This window comes from Callionymus lyra, chromosome 15, assembly GCF_982586985.1.
Source record: "Callionymus lyra chromosome 15, fCalLyr1.hap1.1, whole genome shotgun sequence".
NCBI classification, from domain to species: Eukaryota; Metazoa; Chordata; class Actinopteri; order Syngnathiformes; family Callionymidae; genus Callionymus; species Callionymus lyra.
This window is the reverse complement of record NC_141832.1, coordinates 18,608,451-18,631,106: the sequence shown is the minus strand read 5'-3', so window position 1 is coordinate 18,631,106 and position 22,656 is coordinate 18,608,451. Positions and strand designations below refer to the sequence as shown.

Here is a 22,656-nt window from a genome sequence, read left to right as displayed (position 1 = left end):
TTATATGTTTGGGATGGGTTTGTTTTTATGGTCTTTGGAAATCATTTAAAAGATTTGGCAGGTGAGCAATGTTTACACTGAGCACTTATATTGAGCAATAGTAGCAGTAAACGGTGAAATATGTATTCATGAATTTTTATAAGATCGCTCGTAGTCGCTTCAGGGCCAAACTAATGTGGCTTAAAAGAGTCGTGAGAACAAAATCAAGTTTCATTTTACCAAGATTTTTTTGTTGTCAACATGATTGAAACTGCAGAATCGGCAATAATACATGCACAAATTGACTTATATTCAATTCTGTTTAGAAACAGAAAAGTATGAATAGGCTGGCAAAAATAATAGAAACTTTTCTTTCCGCTTTCCTTTTCGCCAAAACCATCTTGTTTGTGTATTGGCGAGAACGATACGTATCACGATACAGGGTCAACAATACGATATATTGTGATACTGTAGCAACATAGATGTATTTGTAGTTTAGTCTCAGTACTTGACTCTGGTGTTGCAGAATTTACAGACCACAGGACTCTGGATTCATTTGTTTTCAAACCAAAATATGTCCAAAAATCAGCTTTAAACGCTGCTAGAGTCGACTGTATCCTCTTGTCCTCAGTCATCGCAGGGATTTCATTGTTTACCTGAGCCATGAATAGGCTGGCAAAAATAATAGAAACTTTTCTTTCCGCTTTCCTTTTCGCCAAAACCATCTTGTTTGAGCTGTTAGAAATTTCTCAATTACAGCTTGAAATACTTTGGTTGAAGCTAAAATACTTTAACAACATTTGACAAGTTCACAGTTAAAACATTCTAAGCCTGTACATGTAAGAATTAAACCAACCTAAATATTGTATGTTTGGATAAAATGTACAGTAATGGGACAAGATGTGTAATAACAGTTTTTTCATCTTATTTTAATCTCATTTTCTGTGATCCCTCTCTGTATTAACTTCACTGGCAGCCATTTACAAACTAAAGAACCCAAAGTTTGATCTTAAAAATAACCTAATTGAACTATTCAAGTAATTCATTTCTGTCTTAATCGTCCATCTGTCCGCAGATGCTTCTTTGTATTTCCTTCCCGCTGACACATTTACAGACTTAGAGCTTTGTATCCGTCATACTAACATTATATTTAACTGTGACAGTATTTGTCATCGAATCCACAGATCTACATTCTCCCTCGAGCAGCTATTGTGCGCATTGTCCCGCCCGAACATAAATAACCCGAAATAGAAGGTGAAGATGGAGAGGGACGAAACCGTTGGTGCACTTAATACCTCTAACTTTGCTCTCCATAAAAATATTTGAGCTGCATTTGCGGGGGTGCGAAATATAGAACGATTCCATAACATCACTGGATCTGAATAGACTCGAAGAGAACCTTCACGTTTAGCTTGATATGACTGGACGTGTCTTCCATGGATAATGCTTCAATCATGGTGGTGTATTAGTTTTGGATAAATGTGAAAATAACACTAAAAAGTCCATAGTTCTCTTTATAATAACCACATTAACATCTTAATAGCTATGACATTGTAATTACACAGTGCTTCAAGGCATTCCATGGTTTAATTTCTTTCTGTTAGTCACATGTTGCACATTGGTTGTATTCATAATCAACCTAAGAAAGTTGTTTTATATTTAGAATTAGAATGGGCCTAAAACGAAAGTAAGTTTTTCCTTTTTGTCGTACAAACTTAATTCCTTTTTCTTACGCTTATTCCCTTCTTCATTCTTACTTGGTAAACAAGTTCTTTAATTCAATAATTCCCGTTTTATTGGAAATTTGCGCGGATACAACAACCTCCCTGTTTGAGATCATTTCTCTTTTTATTTGTTTCCAATTCCCCCTTCAATGCCAAGCAACTCACAAGCCAATATGATGACAACCCAAATGATCAAACCTCCATCCAAATGACTGCAACTCTCTATGGATGCCATGTGAATCGGTTAATGAGCAACAGCCAGTTCTCCAGTTTCTTAAATGCAATGGAAAGTGGAATAAATGACACTGTCTGTTATCACGGAACAATCTGGTGAATCAACCCTTGTGCCACTTAGACCTTTTCCCCTCTTCTCTGGGCAAGAACACTATGCATTTAAAGAAAGAATGCCGCTGCTAAAATGTATATATTTCAATGAAGAAGACGCCTTTTGTCATCGTGAATCTGAGCCCTGAGCCGCCGAAGATAGAGACTGATTGTAAAACACGTGGACGAGTGACTGGGAGAGATGTTGACTCTGGTTTATTGACATAGATTTGTTGATTTACAGTTAAAATGAGCTGCACGAGGCCCTACTTTTTATGCTCCAATAAACCCCTGTTGACTCTGTCTGGGTCTGTTTTACCCTTAAGGGAAAATTGTTTGGAGTCTGTTGCAATGTAAAGCTCAACACTGGATGGAACATGATGTCAACAAATGGTAATGTTAAGCAAATGTCGATTGAAAATGATGTTTGTCGAGTAATGAGTGGGAATATTTACACATGCATATCCTCTTTGTACCTTTGTACTTTGTACTGTTTAACATTTTGCATGACATTAGCATTTAAACTTCCAGTGCACACTTTCATCTATTCTGACGCTTTCTGTTTTGCAGATAATGAAATGATAATACCACCTTTACCTCAAGGCGTATTTAAATTATAAAAATAAAAATCAACAAAACAGAACGCACAATGAATGCACAACTATAGCAATGTAGAGCATCCAACTCGAGACTAGCAGGACGAATCTCTGGTCTTTTATGTGCAAAAGGTATAAATGGTTTTGTTGTTTATATGTAATAGAAATGTATTGCGATATCATTTAACAGGCTGGAGAGTGAATGTGTAACTAGGTATTTTTTTTATACCATGCACAGAGTAGTATATTGCTTGTAGCGTCTAACTATAAAAATGAAGTACTTTATTTTATGATTCTTGTTAGATAAGTAAGTAAGTAAGTAATTGCTGGTAATGGATACATTTGGTTTATTCTACATTTTTGTGATGGACTTCTCAAGACATTTTATTTGTTCAGGCTTTTCCTTGATTTTCTGAGACTGTTGTGTTTGTCTCGGTGTTGTCCTGACCTTTTAAGTATTTATTATTTGGAGTACTTTTTGATTGTTTAGGCACTTTGAAACCCTGGTCTAGAAAAGTGCTCAATAAATACTTATTAATTACTTTCTTACTTATGTTAGCTAGCATATGTGTCACTAGTAAGCGACCAGGAAGTGACATATTTTTCTTCAATGATATAAAAGCTGAACTGCTTTTTCACAATTGCTCTTGTGAACATACAGTATATAATTGTTCTCCTTCCCAAAAGACTACTTGATGTTTATGCATAATATTGTATCAGGGACCCTTGCCTTTTTTATTTATATAGATACATGTTCTATTTTTGCTGTATAAATATATCCATTTTAATTAGAAAAGAGTAAAATATTTGGATAAAAAAGTTTTCTTGAAATTGTTAAGAAACGTCAGAAAGGTTAAGATGAAAGCCACCTTTTAAATTGTTTAACAAGCGTAAATAAAGGGTTTATTGGTGGGAAAGTACCTGAAAATGAAAGTGAAAAAAGTCTAAAAGATTAACACGTGAATGTGGGCAAATACTAACACAAAGTTCTAGGAAACCAATGTAGAGTAAGAAGGTACCAGGATGTGTAAACATTTGAAATAACCTGGAATTTAATGTTTAATTATGTCGAGATAATAATGAATTCTTCTATGAATTAAGACATTTAGTTGAAATAAGCATTTCTGGGGACATGTTTGCAAAAAAGGTTTCAAGACATATAAAAGTAGACTATAAGAAGAAACCTTTGAGCCTAAAGACAGAGAAGAAGGAGGGCGTTTGAAGTCAGTCAAGACACAAAAGGTCTGTTTTCTCAATATGTGTCTGAGGGTCTGGGACTGTGTGGGTCAGGGGCTACAAATGAAACAAATTAAGGGTGAGCCATAGCCCCCAGAGGAGGCATTAGCGGGGCACACAGAGCGATGTGATCCAGATGGGAGACGAGGGTCCTAAAAGTGTTGCTGCTTTTTCGTATCACTTGGATGGAAGTGTTGATGTGATTCTGTATATCTGTGCTAAAGACGTCGATGAAGCAGGAATGCCCTTCTCACCATGTCTGACACCCGTCGGCTTGTCTGCGTCCCTGTTGCGCGTCCTCAGGCGATCTTGACTCATAGTTTTTATTTATCCAGTTTGCGTAACTCTAGAGTATTGGCCGTGGCTATATCCGTTGGCGTCATGGTGGGTTTTAAACATGCCAGTTGCAGAATCTCCCCGTGACGAGAAACATCTCTGTTTGATATTGGAAATATGTGCGATATTCGATGTTGGAGTCTTGACTTGCGATATCGATATTAATGCGATATTTGCGCCAAGACGCATCGCCATAGGAACCGAGTCCAGCAAGCTGCGCCTCACCGTTCACAGACGGACAACAACGTAGAGTACAAACTGACAACTTTACAGAACCTGACACTGATTGGTCAAAGTGCGCATTTAATAAATGCTTAATTTATACAATAAAAAATAAAAAATGATTGCACAGTAAAGTGGAGCGACGTGGTGAGCACTTGGCAGCATCTCAGACTTTATTTCCAAGATAGAAAACAGAACAGATACCCAGACCAAGTCATGATTGGAACATAGCACGAGGAGTCCAATCTCCAGTTCGCCTTCTCCGAAACAATGTTGTTATTCACTGTACAGTGGTCCCTCGTTAAACGGGAATGTTACGTATCATATGTAATCCGTAAAGCAGCGACCAACCTTCCACCTCTGTACTGGTGACATGAACAGCTCCAATAATGCTTTGCCGCCCAGCTAACACAATCACATCTGTAGATCACTTTTGACAAAGCAGCAAAGACGTAGAATTTAAATACGGTGTTTTAGGGACCAATCAGTCGTTACTAAATAAAGCAGTGGGATTTCACTTTTTTTGTTTGCGGTAACTAGTGACACGCTCACCACCGGTTTACAACAGTTAGACCAATGATAAGAAGCTTTGATGTTCTTGATTGCAGCTTGCTACAACATACTTGAGCGTACACTGCCGTGTTTCTGGGTTAGTGGAACCGTAAAATGGTTAAGTACCATCAGTACCTTTTTGAATCCACTTGTATTCGGGGGTGTGATACCCGCCCCGTCTGAAGTGGTGAAAAGAACCTTCAGGGTTTTGGTTTTGGCTATATTTGTTGGGTTTACGATGGGTTTACACCTGCCACTTAAAATACTTTCTCAACTGGAAACACGCCGGTAAAGACTATTTACCGCCCACCACTCGCCCCTTTGTATTATTATTTGGATTGGCAGTCGATGCTCAAACCACTATAAGGCAAAGACAAAAACAGCTAGGGCCGGGAATCGGGGCAGATGAAAGTAATTTGGGAAAGAGTGAAAGCACAAGGAGGCAAGATGTGAGCTATAAGGGGGGCGCGCTGGCTGACAGGTGGCGCGCAGCTTGCTAACCGCGAAAGGAAGCCGTGATGCCCGAGTGGCGTCACTTCCAGTTTCACGAGTAAAGTTAAAGGTATGTCGCCTAATTGTTCCCTTTAAAGCGCCTTTCAAATATACATGCACCGACCATATGCACAGACTCGAGTCATCCCACAAGTATTGGCGTATAACATCCCGGCCCCCCACACTCAGCATCGAGTCCAGGTGGTCCGCTGCAATCCTCTGCCAGCCTCTCCGATAGCCCTCTGGTTGAACTCTAACCCTCGCGGGGATCTTCGTTCTCCCGGCAGCATCTGGCCACTTCTTCGCCAAACTAGTTTATTTATCGACAACAAGATTTAATTCAACTTTCGGAACAATTTGTGCACATAACTCACTGCTGTTTGGGAACGGTGGAACTGGGCCATCGCCGACTCCCAAAACCCCTCAAGACATTTCCAACACAACAATCTTGTATTGTAGAACCAGATCTGCCAAGACCAGCAGGCGTGCCTTTGAGCAACAACTCCGGCATGCATGAGTCTTTGTCTCCGTCGCACTTTTTACAGTACCCCTCTCTTCTTCCCTCAGTTTCTCTCTGTCGGCCACAGACTAGTAATTAAAGCGCCTGCAGACTTTTATGTCTTCACCATTAGCTGGCTGTATTTTTATCCCCCCCAACACACCCGTCGCACACATACTTTCGCTACATATCATGGGCGATCACAAGTTTTAGGGATTACTTCTGATTTAGACAGGCTGTTGGCTTGAGGCGCTTTGACAAGTTTGAAGTCATGGCACTCGTCCAAAAAAGGTGATTCATGTCAAGTTTTTCAACAATCGACAGTGATTTTAATCTTCATTTAAGTCTTTATTATTTTATTTTTTTATAACCGTTTTTGTCCATTTGATCATTGACGTGCTATTCCAGGCTTGTAAGAAGCAACATGCTTGTTATTATATAACTTTATTAAGGCAGTTATAGAGATATCTTTATCTATAAAAGGCACTTAAGTCTGCTCAGTAACCCTATCACTGGTGCTACAGGGGTCCTTGTATTTGGTCGGCAAAGGATAAAAAGACCAGAACTGCTTGTGCACTATAACTCTCTATTATTAAACTATATTAGAGCTCTGGAGCTCAAGTATTGAGTAACTTCGAGTCTTTTATAAGATGCAAGTTCTCCAACGTTTTTGGCTGACCATTTGCAACTTCTACATCATTTTGGACGAAAATTAAACCCTTTTTAGTACATTCAAGCATGTTAAAGGAAAACTTAACTGCATGCCCTTTGCATTATTCATTAAACTAATTTCTTGTCTTTTCTTATCTTGTAAAAAACCCCACGGCAACGCTGGCAAAAATGCAAACTTGAATAACCTGATGTTTCATTTGATTTTAATGGATTTAGACAAAATAACACAGCAATATTTACCCATGCTGGTGGAGTTTAGGGTTGCAGATAACACTTCAAATTCATAGAATGTGAACATGTACTACAGCATTTATTCAAGCCTGTTCAAAACAATAAATTACTATATGAAGACAGTTTTTTAATACCTTAAGTCTTTCAACCTGCCACAATAATTAATTTAAAATGAAAAAAAAACTTAAAATTATGTTTTACAACTTTAAAGGTAAAAAAAAGATATAATTTGAATAAAGGAGATCAATTATAGATCATATCTCTAAAATATAATTACTCCAAGAATATACAAATGATTATAAATTTTTATTTAATTCAATTTTCAAAGTTTTTTCCCTTCAGAAACGTACTAAATAAGCCGAATATTAAATGTACAATTCCTCTTTCCGCAGGGTGGCTGTTGCGCGAGGTTCGAGGAAATTGGATCAAGCAACGTCGCTTCTGGTTCGTGCTGAGCCAGGACTCTTTGGACTACTACACGGGACCAGAGAAAGGAGCCCGAAGACTGGGGACACTGGTGCTCACCAGCCTCTGCTCCGTCATCTGGCCCGACAAGCAGACCTTCAAGGAAACGGGTCAGTGGCACGCTGATATTTACACAAGCGCAGACAGACGAGCAGATTCGCGGCTGACTCATATTTGCCTGTAATCTCTGTTGATTCTAGTAAGTCGTGTTAATTCCCGGCTCTCTGGTTTTGCGTCAAATATTCTCTGGAGGTTTATGAGTTCAGGAAGCAAAGCTTGAGGCACTTCTAAGTTGATATCAATTATTAATGAACATGGGAAATATACACACGTATACATTTACTTTTGAAAATGAAAGACGTGTTGATAAACACCAGCTTTTATTGTCTTTTATCAGAAACAATCACTGTTTACAGCTGACGTGGTCAAAGTGTGGCCTTTTGACTGATTTTATGCAACATAAACTAGGCCAGAGTGAAAACATAAGAGCTTTTTTTTTCTTATTTTTTACTAGTTCACAATTAATATGTTTGATTAATATAAATCACACTTTTTAGGATTGTTTTTGTAAAATAATATTTCCTCAATTGAAACTGAAAACTGGAAAAATTGAAGTACCTTTATATTTAATATTATTTATATTATTATTTTAATTTGTCACACACTCTATTGAAATACAAACCAGAAAGAACTATGATAAAAATCAATTTGAAACCAAAAAATATAATCTAAACATTGATGTTGAATATCGAAACTGTATCTGAATAAAACAATCCTGTGTCAATATTTTCTCCCTACATTAAAACTAGTAAATTAAATAATTGAAGTATTGTATTACCTACACGTTTGTCCACGATTCCTCTATCATTTATATTTAAATAAGATGTATATAAAAAGATTAAAAAAAGAAATTAAAGTATAAAGTAGATGATGTTTTTTGATTTTACCCATTTTATTAAAGGCCCAGTCTTTAGAATTTAAAGTAGTGTTTCTGGTTCCCCCTGGTGTAAATGCGATGTCGTAAATTCGAGATTTAACTCTTTATTTTGTGTAGATTAATTTTTTTAACAAAGCTAGTTAAAGGCTTATTATTATTATTTTATTGAATTTTTTCATGTCAGTTTCTAGTTTTATCTTCCTGGTGAGATAAACCATCGCTCACTACTCTCTACTACATATGAAAACACTGATGAGTAAAGTAGTTCGGTCACATGACACTCTATGACACAGACTATCCAGACCGGTCGTCCAGACAAAGTTACGTAGTGAAGAGCATCGTTAAAATACCGTCTAGAGAGTTCCACTACATGAGTCATGACTGTTCAGAAAAAATGAAACCAACAACCAACAAAAATAATGTTCTTTAAGTTGATTTTTGATTGTTTGTGTTTTGTCTCTTAAACTGAGCATGAACAGATCTACATTACTGTAGCTACTGCAGGACGTTCTTTGTACTTCAGGAATCAGCGACTATGACGAATAAGTATCTCTTAAAATGATTGGAAATGGAATAACTCTGAAGAATGAACGACTGAGTCCAGAAAGGAACTCACCAGGAAATTAGTATTTAGTGTTTAAAAGAACCCTTAGTACGTGTATTGCATTACTACATAGCAAACGCTGCCAAGTCACGTAGCAGGAAAGCCTGATAACTGCCATGAGGTTTCAGATCAGACTAGACGGCCCGTCGTGTATCTCACACTTCCTCTTCGCCACCAGGAGAATCTTGAACAAGGACGTGTGTTGTGTAGCGTGTGCAGGAAAGAAAAAAAAAAAAACCTTGTTTGGTCTTGGTGTGGTCTGAGGTTGGTCTTCCACTGACCTTTAGTCCTCGGCGTGAATGAAAGAGGAAATCAAAGAGCCGGGCCGGTGTTGCCGAGGGTGTGTCGTTGTTGTACCCTTATGTGCAACCTGCCGCACCCCACACCAAACTTCCTGTTGGATAACCCTTTAGAGAAGTGTCAGTTAAATAAAGGTTAAATCTCTTTTTATGTTTAATCTCCCCAGGCTACTGGAGCGTCACGGTGTACGGGCGAAAGCACTGCTACAGGTTGTTCACCAAACACTTCAACGAGGCCGTTCACTGGGCCTGTGCCGTCCAGAAGATCATCGATACCAAAGCTCCAGTGGACACGCCGACGCAGCTCCTGATCCAAGACATCGAGGTTAGCTACGAAACGCGCATCACACCCTCCATAACCTTTTGACTTGATCAGATACAGACCACATGACTGAGACACACCAGAGATCTCGCTTATAGATCATTACTTTGTTGGTTACTTGGTTGTTCTCATTCTCACGAATATATAATAATAGAGGTTTGTGTTTCAAATTCAAGTTGTCAGTAAGATTTTTTCTATTGATTGCAAAGGTTGACTTATAATTTCACTTGTGTAAATAGCAAAGCTAATGTATCGTCAGTATGATGTGTAGAAAGTACAATGATGAATTGAACCTACACCTCAGAGCAAAGTTTCAATAGAAATTTTAGTTGCAACCATGATCCTGAGCTATACTAAAATGTAGTTGCACTTATTATTGCTTCCTAGACAAACTGTTAATTTCACTATCTAGAGACTTTCACTATTTAATACAACAGTTCCAAAGTTATTATATGTTGTAGACAAGACTAAGAAAAAAACAAAGTTTAGTTAAGTAATGGTGAGTCAATAGGAGCTTTGGAATAGTTTCTCTGCAACAATGGCCACATTATAAATGTAGTTTTTTTGTTACCATTTCAAGCTAGTTTACAGGCTTATTTTTCGAGTTAACGTGACCGACACAAGCGCCTTTATATGTCAAGAGTCACAGACTAATGTTACTTTGGAAAGTACTTTCAAAATGTATCGCAATTTAGACGGTAATATCAGGAAAACTGATATTATTTAATTTGGTTTTTTTTATATGCGTTCCGGTAACAAATGGCTTGCGGACATATTGTTGGGCACCGCAGTATATGAGCCTCGAAAATGTACCTAGCACAAGTAGATATTATCTAGAACTTTACCATTCTTTGCATCATGTTATATGGCTCACTATATGATAGTATCAAGATTAGGACTGCGGTATTGATTGGAGATTTCCGGTACCAATATTGGTACCTTCAATTCGATACTTGTTTTTTTGCTACCAAGTTTATAAGATCAAACGAAAAGAAAATGACATTATACATTGTACAAATCTCGAATTTAATTATTCAGCTTCAGTAAATTTTCGCTCTTATCTGTAAAATCTACAGAAAAAATAAATAACAAATAGTTTTCAGTGCAAAAGAACACTTGCTAACAAGTAACAAATGAATCCGATGTTCACTGCCTTTTCACTTTTAATCAGAAAGATCCACAAATCATCAAGATTTGATCTTGTGTGGGAACAGAAACATTAAAAGACAAAGTGTGTTTTGATACTCGGTACTACAAACACAGTTCAGTTTGTTGCCACACAGGAAATACCCAGTACTAATCATGATACGGTAAATTAAATCATTTTTATTTAATCCAATGTTCTAAAAATTTAAAAATAAAAATTCAAAATAATATTAAAAAAAAAAAAGGAAAACCACCTTAATGATTCATAATTGTTTCGGGAGCCATAAAATAATAAAAAAAATTCTTACATTTTTAATATTGATTTTATATCGGAGTCGAAGTATCGCAATATATTATGTATCAAAGTGTTTTCACACCTCAAGTCATTTTCGACTTTCTCTTAAATCATTAGCTTTTGGAAATGCAACAAATGGAACGCTAGCTCGTTGTTTTGAGAAGAATGTTGCAGCAGGAAGTGCTGGTCGTCTTGCATCACTCCGAGGAGAGCGGTGATGGGTACTTGTGGCAGGAGAGGTGGGGGTCTCGGTGTGAAGCAGCAGGGTCTGATAAGCAACCCTTGGTTTGGCCTCCTGTGTCTGTAATCTCTCAACACGAGCCTCTAATCTCAACGAAAGTGGTTAATCTGTGTGTCTCCGTCTGCCCCGGCCTTCAGAGGTTAGAATTCTAAAAGGTACGTTGAGTTCTGTTCGACGGCCCTCAAAAAACCCTCCCTTAGATGCCGAACCGTCTCACAAGACACACTTTCTTGAAACGGTTTTCGCCTTGAAAGTCAAGTTGGGGAACGAACAGAAGATGCTTTGTGTGGCCTCGGGTGGCTTATCTTTAAATCTCCACATTCATGTGCTGGCAGCTGACGGGGCAGAGGTAGCTGGCACACCACTTTTATCGCGGGGGCAGAGGCCATGTGTGGGATTGAGAGGTAGAACAAAGATCTGACGACGAGATTAGATGGTAAAACTGCTCATATTTATAAATCACACGCTTGGAAAAGAATGATTCCACTTTATTCAAATGCGTGTCAGGCAATCTTGTTATTCCTTTTTCCCTCCCTCCTTCCAGGCAGTGCAAGTGCTTTGTACTTCTGGGAAGCCATTATTATTTTGGAATATTTTTTTATTTGGCAATTAATACGAGCAGCCGACCGTTTTTGTGAGCTTTGCATTTCGTACCCTGATTATTTATGGAGAACGAGGAGAACTTTCTGCCCTCCGGCTTTGACAAAAACAATACAAGTTCAGTGCCGAGCACTATCGTCTACTTTCAATGAAACCTGATCACAGGGAAACTCAAAACAGGACTTCTGGCTCTTAATAATATGGTTTATTACTTTATCAGGTTCTGTTTGATGGATTAAAGTGAAGAACATTAGCAGCCAGTTACGCAAATCAGAGCTTATAAAAATATAAAAAGTATCGCAACCTTTGCACTTACGTGATAAAAGGATCATGAAGTTACTGCTTTATCAAATAAATTGAGATATTATCGCTCATTTAAAGTCGATGTCGGAAACGTCATTTTATTATGATTCATATGTCGGCTTCGTCTATTTACCTCTGCAAATGAGAATCAGTGGTTGAATTCTGACGTTGTTTTTGGATTACCATCTGGATCCAGACATATTTTGAAGGATTCATCAATAACTTTATTGAGTTCTACTCCGTCGACAAACTGGAGCTCTAGAAAACAAACATCGATCTATACTCAGTTTTGTGGGCGTGTTAGTACGCTTATTTAGTGTGCACGGCGCACTACATTCTGCGTACTAAGAATTGAGTCACACTTATGCACTAAAAATAGTTAAAACTTAAAAAAAAGTTTAAGTACGCAAGTATGCGATTTGAGACACAGCTCAAGCCTTTCTAAGGCCAGCCTCAAGTGGACACTCGATGAACTGCAGCTTTTGGCGCTTCCACAATAGCTTAATATTTTACTTGAATAAAACCAATATTGATTTTAACGGAAAATATACTTTCTACTGCACTTCAAATGCGATATTTTGTCACACGAAAAGAATTTGGATTTATTTTCTTCTTTCATTAAAGGGAAAACTTTAAAAGTGGAATTTGAGAAATGTATACACCAAATGAAAAATATAAAATATTAATTCTAACAAACTTTGAAACCAGCCAAATATAATAATAAGGCACAGATATGAAATGAATGCTAGATCTGTAACTAATAAATTGAATCATATTGTCAGTCGGGATTTATCAGGATTAACTTTATTGTGTGCAGTTATTCTTATGGCAATAAAAAGAACAAAAAACCGTCGATGCTGACATTTAGATCGTAATCTAATATACGGTGGTCATCGCGGGGTCAGAGCGAGAGCGACACGTGACAAAGACGCCGCAGAAGCACGTGTTCCACAGACTTCAAAACGTCTTGGCATGTCGGCGGCGTGCGGCGAGAAAACGGCGTCAACTTTGCCCCACTGAAGAGTCACGCCGGGACGACCGGTCGCAGGTTTCAAGGGGGGTCGTCGGAGGCGAGGACGAGCCAAAGTTGTGGCAACGTTACTAATGAGCAACAGGTGGCTGGAGGAGCCCGAGCATGGGAGCCATCTGCGGCGCTGCGAGGCATCCATCCACGCAAACACACTCGACTCATTGATACCAGCAGATAAAATATAACATGTCAGTCATGCTGCGCCGCTTTTGCTGGGTCATCACTTGACCTTCCTCCTTTTGAAAGTACCCAGAGTGGAGTTGTGTGACCCTGGTCAAGTCAACCTCGCTCACCCCTGACGGACAGACGCACTCAATCACCCTTTGACTCCTGGGGGCTCAGATGGAGAGGGGGGGGGGCGCTGGTGACAGTTTCCTCTTTACTATAAGCATATTTGTGTTCGTCTTGTAGGAGAACAAGTTCAACCCAGAGGTGGTGGAGCACATCTACCAGCACAACTCCATCCTCAAGTACACACCGGGTCCTCTCTACGCTCCACTGCTGCCGTTCCCTTATGGCAGCCTGGAACACACATGTGAGTACTCCAGTGACTGAAGTCGTATCCTCGAAAAAATCCCTAAAGTTTATATGAGTAGAAATAGAAACACAACAAATGTTCATTTTCAAGAGTAATGTAATTGAAAATTAGGATAATAAGTGTAACATTTAATGTATAAAATGATTAATGATCATTAAAAGTAACTACACAAGTCGACTTATAAAGTTTGTGGGTGTGTGTATTTGTGTAGCAGTGTGTGTATATATATGATAAAGTTTAATAAAAGTAAACAATCATTTATTATTAAGATGGAGTTGAAACTCCTCCTAAGAAAGTCATTTTCACACCAGCAGTGTGTGTACAGTAAACACCAAATGCACACACTTGCAAAAGTCGCTCGCAGGTACGACTCCACCAGCATGAAAGATGGCAGCTATTAATCTTCTCGCTAATACAGGAGATTAGTGTTTCCCATACGCGTTAGTTGTTGTTTTTCTGCAAAGATCCTGCGATCCGTATCGTAACGAAACGTCAGATATGATTGTTATTTAAGCAAAACATCTAATAAAGTAATTTAAAAAAAAAAAGAAGTTTTAAACTGAATAGTGAAATTAAAATAGTTTTATTTTTAAGTGCATTAAATAAACCATTACAAATTGGCCCAGACATTGACCTCAAAATCGTTTTACTGGATTAACATTTTTAATGGATTATGGATGAAGTAAATTATGTCTGAAAATAGTTTGGGGAAAAACTGAAAAATATTAAAAAATATATAAAATAACACCGTTTAAAAAGCTACTACAACCCAAGAACCTTTTGATCATGATCGGACAATTAAAATGACGATATAGTTTTTATTAAAACATTTTTTTTAAATGTATACATTGTTCTTAACAATCTATAAATAACAAATTTTGAATAAAAAGTTGCCATTCTCTACTTTCCTTGAATAGTTCCACGGTTTTACAGCTACAGCTACTGTTTTATGATGTTATACAGAGTTTTTTCTTTTATTAAAAAAAATGTAATGTTTATTTTAGTTGCAAGAAAACTCCTCCAATATCATTATTAGCCAGTGCAAAAAAGAAACCAAAAGAAAGACCTGAAGACAAATGTGTATGTGGTATCCCTTGTGTTGTCTCTGGGTCAAGGTGAACGACCTCCACCGCTGAATATGCATTTCTGGAAGCCTTGACCCCGAGACATAACGAGGGATACTACAAAAACATTTGTCTTCAGGCCTCCTTCAGACCTTAACACAAGGGTTAATAATACGTTGATTATTAATGGGGTCATGGGTCGTCAAAATGGTGCGATGGGAAAGTTCTGGCCCATGGGCAGCATGTTTCTCTGCGTTTATGAATGAGTAATAATATTTAAACAACACTCTGAGAACACGCTTCTTCTTTCTCTACCTAGCAACACTGCTCTAAATCCAAGAGGGCTATTAAAAGGCCTGTTCATCCACTTTTGTTTGATGCTATTTCTGCCACTTTTCTAAGCCATGGAGCTAAAAAAAAAAGGTGTTGCTATTAATAATATCATAGTGGAATAATTTAAGTGAGTTTAAATATAGATTCCAGCCCACAGTTATTTATGTGAAAGCTTCTAAATGTAACGGTTTGTGTGGATGATGACATTTTAAAGTCAAGAAAAAGAGGTTATTTCAGGCGCTGGAGCAGCAACAACTGAGCTCTGTCCTCCTCTAGACCACAGTGGGAAAGGCTACGGCTCGGTGCGTGAGGAGGCCGTGAAGCTCTTCAACTGCCTGCAGCAGCTCGAGTCCGCACGGGATCCCGTTCCCATCATCCAGGGCGTGCTGCAGACCTGCCTCGACCTGCGACCCCTGCGCGACGAGGTCTACTGTCAGCTCGTAAAGCAGACCAGCTACACGCCGGCGCCCAACACGGCCGCGCACCTGCGCTACTGGCAGCTGCTGACCTGCATGAGCTGCACCTTCCTGCCCGGCGTCACGGTTCTCAAGTACCTGCGCTTCCACCTCAAGAGGTGAGGCCGAGACACGTGTTCACGTACATACGTGATCCATATCCCCTTTTAAAAGTGTGGCTTGTGGGCGACTTGCGCTCTCTGCCTGTTTGTATCCGGTCCTCTGGAGGTCAGTTTTGTGTCCAGAAAGTTCCTGTTGTAATATATTTTATTATTTTTGTATTCATTTTATACATTTATTTATTTTGGAATTTTCAGCATTTTTTCGAGATTATTCTAATTTATATTCTTTTTTTTTTTTTTTTCATTCACTCAATATTTGTTTTTAACTATAAGATGTTTTGTTTTTGTGAATATATTTTCTTTGTGAATAGGTTGAGTTTAAAAAAAAAAAATGTTTAAATGACTTATTTATTTTAATCTCATCAATTAGTTCTGTTATTTACAAAATCCACCTTAATTGTATGAAATAAAATAGATATAAGGCAAACATAAAAGTTATTTTTTGTGCTAAATCTTTAATTTATGTAAAGTTCATTATTTGTCTGTTGCAAGTAATTTGTTGTTATTATTCTGGGTTCATTTTTGTTTTATACATTTGTTTTATGTATATTTTTTTTTTTGGGAAGATATTTATGTGTTTAATGTTTTAATTATTATACTAAAGAACATTAATATTTTTTTATTTTTTTTCAACTGTTTGTTTTGGTTTTATTATTTAAACTAGTTAAGCCTTCTATTCACCTACATATTCACCCCACCTATTATTATTGCCCTACGATCACATGCATGTTTCAAAACCTTTTTTAGCATTTGAATTATATATTTTTTAAGCCATGAACTGAGTGGGACAGCAGGTGAAGGGTCAGAATAGGCGAGGAACCGTTTCTTGAAATCACCATTAAGAGTGAAGAAACCTCTAGATTTGTGGAACTAGATCAGACTTTTGTACAGCCTGATCTATGCAGTACGAGGCAGTGGCTCTCAGACTGTATCTGTGTGTAACAAATGTGTTATTGCATTGTTATGAAAACAGTTTCTCCGAGCATGTTGCTACAGTCTCCATGTGTATTTGTTTACACAATAAGGCTCTTGATTCAATACATATCACGATACAGGGGCAACGATGCAATATATTGCGATATATTGTGATACTGCAGTAACAAAGGATATATTTGTAGTATTGTCGAGTACTTGACTCTGGTGTTGCAGAACTTACAGACCACATGACTCTTGATGAAGTCGTAACTGCGTTTTTTGTTTTGAAACCAAAATATATCTAAACTTCAGCTTTAAAAGCTGATGGAGTCCACTGTATCCTCTCGTCCCCAGTCATCGCTTGGATTTCTTGGAATTTTACTGTTACCTAAGCTGTTCCCTTAGAGGACGTAATGACTGCTGCCATCTACTGGCTGGAAGTCTAATTGTAGAAAAAAATGAACAAAGGCCGTAAATATTTGTGTTTTAATTGTAATTTTTTTCTTTATCGGAATATTTTATACTCAATTTTATGAAATATAAACCGTAAATTACTGATACAGTTTCATGAAAAAAAAAAACCCTCCTGTATTTAAGTGTATCAATATTTTCTTACACACCTACTTGTGTCGTTTTTCTCTTCCTGGAAGCTTCACTCATGTCATGATAGAAGTGAATGGAATCAAACGCAACTGTCGTCCCTGAACAACTTCCAAACATGTGTTTGGTGGTCACGTTGCACAGTGAAGAATTACAAAAAGAGAGTCATAAAAAAAACAATCATCGCAGACAGTATTTAAAAAGGCAGAGCAATGACAAGACATGAATTCTGGCCATCAAATCCAGTCCTAGACATCCATGCAAAAGAACCGGCGCCAAGACTTCCCACCACCAGTTTGGATATGGTAGCATGATATGCCTTTACATTGTTAGCATGTTCCCACAGACGGATCCAGTGTTTTTAGGACGGATTTGCAGGTTCTGAATTAGCCCCACTGTCCCGCACGCTAATCTTAGTTATTAGCAACTAATCTGCTGCCCCAATTTTCCTGTCTCGCACCATATCTATGCATGTGTCTGCACTGGGAATCGCTGCTGCACGCACCCAGGGAATGGTAGCGCTGTGTGTTTTGATCCCGGCGCTCTCACGATCTCTCTCTCTCTTTTTTCTCTCCGGATCAGTGTTCAGTCTGCAGCTGGGGCTAGAGCTGGGCAGTGGGCCCAGAACCCCCTTCATCCACTGGACCCGGTGTCCTGAGAAACCCCTGGGGAATGTCTGCCGTCAGACAGAATAGTCCAGAAGAAAGAGGAGCAGAAGTGTGGGGGGGGGGGGGAGAAAGAGTAGAAAAAAAGGGGTGACTGGAGTATCGGTGGGATCCCACAGACTCGGTGGAACATTCCTAATTATGTTTCGCGAGGACAAATCCCACCCTGTGGCCGTGGAGTTATGAGAGGGCCAGACGTGGTCGGACACAAGAGGCCCCTTTGAGTTTGTGTCGCGTTGAATGTCCTCGAAGATGTCGTTTGTTTGCCGTTGTTCCTCCGATGTTTACGCCCCGAGGATCGAGTTGCTCTTCCACTCTTTGTACGCTCGACAACCAAACCTCAGCTGGAGTCGACGCCGTCACCACATCTATGCTAGCGACGTAGGGGGTCGCTCCGGTCGATAGAAGTGGGAACACCTTTTCCTAGACCAGGTTTCCAAGCCTTGTTTTTGAGTCTAAACCAAAGAAAACGCACTTTATTATAAAAAAGTTGGTTTTCTTGTCATAGGTCTATGGAAGTATATCAGTGCCATTGGAATATTAATGTTTTTTTTTAATTGAAATTGTTTGTGGTATCCCTTTTTTTTCCATATGGCCTTCGGGTCACCTTGACCCAGTGAAACATTTCCTTCTTTTTTTTTTAAATAATTCAATTCAATAACTTCTGTATTCAAAGGTTGAATTGATTCTTATTAAATCATTATTTCAATAATCAATTTTTTAGTTTTTTTTGTTTGATATTTTGATATTAATTAACAATAATTCAAAAATAAACTATATAGATTCATTGTTTTTTCATTTATAGCCTTTTCTAATTAATGTAAAAATAGATGAACTATAATCAAACTTTTTTATGTTTAATTTTGAAGGCTACATATTAAAGAAGGATTGACTTTAGAACAAATATTTTTGAATAATTCTAATACCAAACAATTTTAATTCTATTTTTTTTACTAAATCAAATTCCTTTGAGTGATTAAATGAAATGATTAAATGAAATAACAATAATTCAACCTTTCAATATAGAAATTAAATTATTCGTTTTTTCAGTTATTTAAGTATTAAAAACAATATTCAATGCCTAAAATTCAAACATTCCACATTTAAAATGTTAAATTATAAACATAAATGTTAACAATATAATTGCTCCTGAACTTAGCCTGTTAAACTTGTTTGTAGATTATTATTTAATGATTAAAATAAACAAGATTATTCAACTAATAACGTATATAAAGAGTGATAGTATTACGAACTGTGTCACTATACGACACGGATGTCTAACTCGGTCGCACATCTGCCCAAAAATCTTTCCACAGTTTAAGTCTCAAGGCTGGAAAAAAAGGTTTATTTACTGAACATGCATCAGGCCAACATCAATTAACTTGCTGTGAGTTTGACTCGCGTGTCATTCGAGGACATCGCTTTTTCGGCTTTCAGCCCAAATGTAAAGCCATTGCCACCACAATCTTTCGATCAAAAAATATGTTTTTAGCCCAGTTTTATTTGTTTTTTGTGTGACTTTTCTATCCCTTAAATATGATTTTAAAAAAGTACATTTTTCCTAGCATAATTGAACTTAAATTATATACAATAAATAGACGTTTCCCCCTTATTTTTTGATGTATTGTGATACAGTTGATTTCTTTGACCTATTTACCTTTATCCTTTCTTTTTTTTTCTTGACTTGATAATACCAGTTACAGTACATTGCATATAAGGGAAGTAGTATAGATAATAAAACTAGTAATACGCCTGTTATGTTTTCACTTTTTTAAAAATGTGATGACGTTTTTATTTTCCCTTGTCGTTTTTTTTTTATCTTGAATTTAAAAATAAAATACACCAGACAATTTTAGGTCTGATACCCTGTTGGACTTTGCCAAAGTCAAATCTAGTTGAGTGTTATGATGAACACAGTACAAAGACCAGCCATAGGCATCGTTGTCAGGATTCCAGGTGGAGTTTTGAATCCAAACATCATGGTTGGATGTGAGCTCTCAGTGTTTGTGGTTACTTTAACTACACGCTTGTGTGGAGAGTTGGACGCCAAGGCTTTTTAATCCCGGATGGAAAAAATGTATTTTTCTTCCTAATGAAGTTTGCTGCTCCAGCCCTTCACACTTCTTCTTCTTCTCCTCCTCCTCGCCGCAGGATCCAGAGCCAGACTCCTGACTCGGAGATGGACAACTATGCGTCCTTCATCAGCGAGGCTCTGGAGAAGACCAAGTGTCGGGAGTGCGTGCCATCCTGGGAAGAGATCCAGATGCTGATGAGCCGACAGGAGATGTTATGCACGGTGCACTATCCCGGCCCCGGATCCTGCCAGCTCTACATCAGCTCGCACACCACGGCCAACGAGGTTTGGAAAACATTTGCCTCGGATTCTCTCGCTTTGAAGCGGGAACTTCTGTGTCCTCTAGCCAGCGCCGCCTCTGAGCTGATGGGTTTTGTCGTCTGCAGGTGGTGAGAAGGATGCAGGAGAAGCTCGGCCTGAAGGAGAGCAAGAACACGTTTGCACTGTACGAGCAGAATGCATTGTGGGAGCACCTGGTGATAGGAGGGGCTCTGATTGCCGACGTCCTCACTAGGTTTGCAACTTAAAATGGAAAATAATCTTCATGCTGTTTTCTTGTACTGAAGAAGCAAGTTTAATACCTTTTCCCAAATGATTTTGCTATTATTTTACTTTTTATATACATTTATTTATATTTATATATTTGAACTTTGTCATCTTTTGCACTTTTTTCTTGTTCTTGTTTTTATGAAACTCTCGTCTGCTGTGTACTGGAAACCCAATACCCCAAAGGAGATCTCCAGAGGGATTAATAAAGTCTATGTTATCTAATCTAAAATGTAATTACTAATTTCTTTAGGCCTATTTTTAATATAAAGCCCATTTCAGGTTCTAAAAAAGAATCTTTAAAGAGCAAAGTTTTAGCCTATCTAGCCTGGATCTTAGTTTTAACCCGCCCAAAGTCAGGACTAGGGGTCGTTTGAGGTCCTTCGTCAAAATTCAAATGGACTGCAACCTTTTTCATGTTGTGTATTTTTACTTCTTAAATATAATGAATTTTCTTTTTACGTGTCTCTACAGTTATATATTTTTTACATGTTTGTGAAAGTCAAATAGTGCTAATGATGCTGATAGGTAATGCTAATCAGACAAACAACGAAAACAAAGGCAATTATATTAGCATTTTTTAGTGTTGACTTAACCAGTTTGTAGAGTTTTCAATGCTAGGTTCAGGTTCCTGCTCATGTGTTTTTAACTATTTGTTAGTATTTTCGGTTTTGAAAAACAAAGTTTTTTTTGTAGAATGTATTTTTTTTACGTTAACAAAATCCGATTTTCACCTCATCACATCTCTCTGAACATAGATATTTTGTGGATTTATGTCCGAAAAAACAAACGTACAAAAAAGTGTTTTTCTATTTGAGAAAGTGTCTTGATGGTCGTTAAATCTCAACCTTAAATATCTGTTTGGGTCCTATCGTTGCATTTGAATACAAAACAAAGAGACGGCAGTTTTTTGAGCCACGAAATTTAAACTTTTATTGAGTGAAATATAAACCTGAGGCATTTAAAGTAGCCTTCGGCCTAATAAAACCGACGGGGCGAACCAGATTAGGCCCCCTGGCCTAGAGTTTGACGGCAAAACAAAATTGAAGTGGAATTATTTGAACATTGACTATGATTCAGGATCTTAAAATACTCTTTATTACGACTATAACTATTATAAGAGTCGGACGTAACACAGGTATGATGGACATGTGAAGCTCCAGACGGATGTTGGCAGAAAGTTTAGATCCGAGATTCATTTTCCAGCCCTGGGTTTTATCTCGTTTACATGGTAACGCATGACAAACAAAGACCCTGGTGCTGGGAAACGGGTCAGCGCGTTGAGGTTTAATCGGGTTGATGTGGTCTAACGTCTTCTCTGCTCTTGGGCGCAGCTTCTCCGCCAAAGACTCCGAGTGCAACTCCCAGTGGAAGCTGTGTTTCAAGCTCTACTGCCTCCTGGACGCCGACGGCATATCCGTGGACAGTCCCGAGTATTTGCTGCTCTTTGAGAAGGTACGAAGAGTCGTAGTAAATCCTGGTTTGTGGGAAGTTGTCTTTTCGGGTCTGATCCCGAATCTGGCCTCCACAGTGCCACGAGATGATGGTCCGCGGGCAGCTGCCGGCCTGTGAAGAAGACCTCCAGGCTCTGGCGGCGCTGAGACTCCAGAGCGTCGTGGGGGATTTCAGCACACACACGCCCTGCCCTCCTCTGGACGAACTGTTCCCGAGCGACATGCTGGAAACCCGGGTCCTCATGTCCCTCTCGGCCCCTCAGGCCCTGCCCCCGTGCCAAGTGGAAGCTCGGGACTGCCCCGAGGCGCAGCCGCGCTTTCCCTCGGGCATCCTGTCGGGGTCGCTGTGGAGCCACACGGCCACGGCGGCGCACAAGCAGCAAGCGGAGCTGGACCTGCGGCTGCGAAGCCGGTTGAAAGAAGAAGCGACTGCCGTGATGGGGTCGATCTTGGAGCGATGGAAAGGTCTGGCCGGATACAACCCACGGGACAGTATGGCCGCCTACCTCGCCATTGCCCGCCAGTGGTCGGGATTCAGCTGCACCCTGTACGAAGTGGACTTTTACATTGTGAGTATTTTTTAATATCCGTAAGTCTCTCGCTTTGAAAAATTACTTCAGAAATTTGTTGAAAGAGAAAAGATGTATGCATTTTCGTGGTTTTCCAAATCACCATATGGATCCATTAATAATTTGAAGGATTAGTCACTTGTTTTTTTGCACAATCCTGCATTCAGAATGAACTGCCCTTGCTCTTAAATTCAGTGTGTTATGCAGACAAGTTCT

At 38.6% G+C, this 22,656-nt stretch overlaps 1 protein-coding gene across 1 annotated transcript in view; it reads left to right on the top strand.

Moving 5' to 3' along the window:
• The window catches only part of plekhh3 (pleckstrin homology, MyTH4 and FERM domain containing H3), a 50,625-nt gene that overhangs the window by 22,249 nt on the left and 5,720 nt on the right, over positions 1–22,656 (top strand). Inside the window, exons 4-11 of the mRNA XM_087808593.1 lie at positions 7,256–7,438; positions 9,336–9,493; positions 13,517–13,640; positions 15,317–15,614; positions 19,949–20,156; positions 20,258–20,385; positions 21,752–21,872; positions 21,949–22,440. Of these exons, the coding sequence (XP_087664719.1) occupies positions 7,256–7,438; positions 9,336–9,493; positions 13,517–13,640; positions 15,317–15,614; positions 19,949–20,156; positions 20,258–20,385; positions 21,752–21,872; positions 21,949–22,440 (1,712 nt within the window). The remainder of the gene's footprint in view (positions 1–7,255; positions 7,439–9,335; positions 9,494–13,516; positions 13,641–15,316; positions 15,615–19,948; positions 20,157–20,257; positions 20,386–21,751; positions 21,873–21,948; positions 22,441–22,656) is intronic.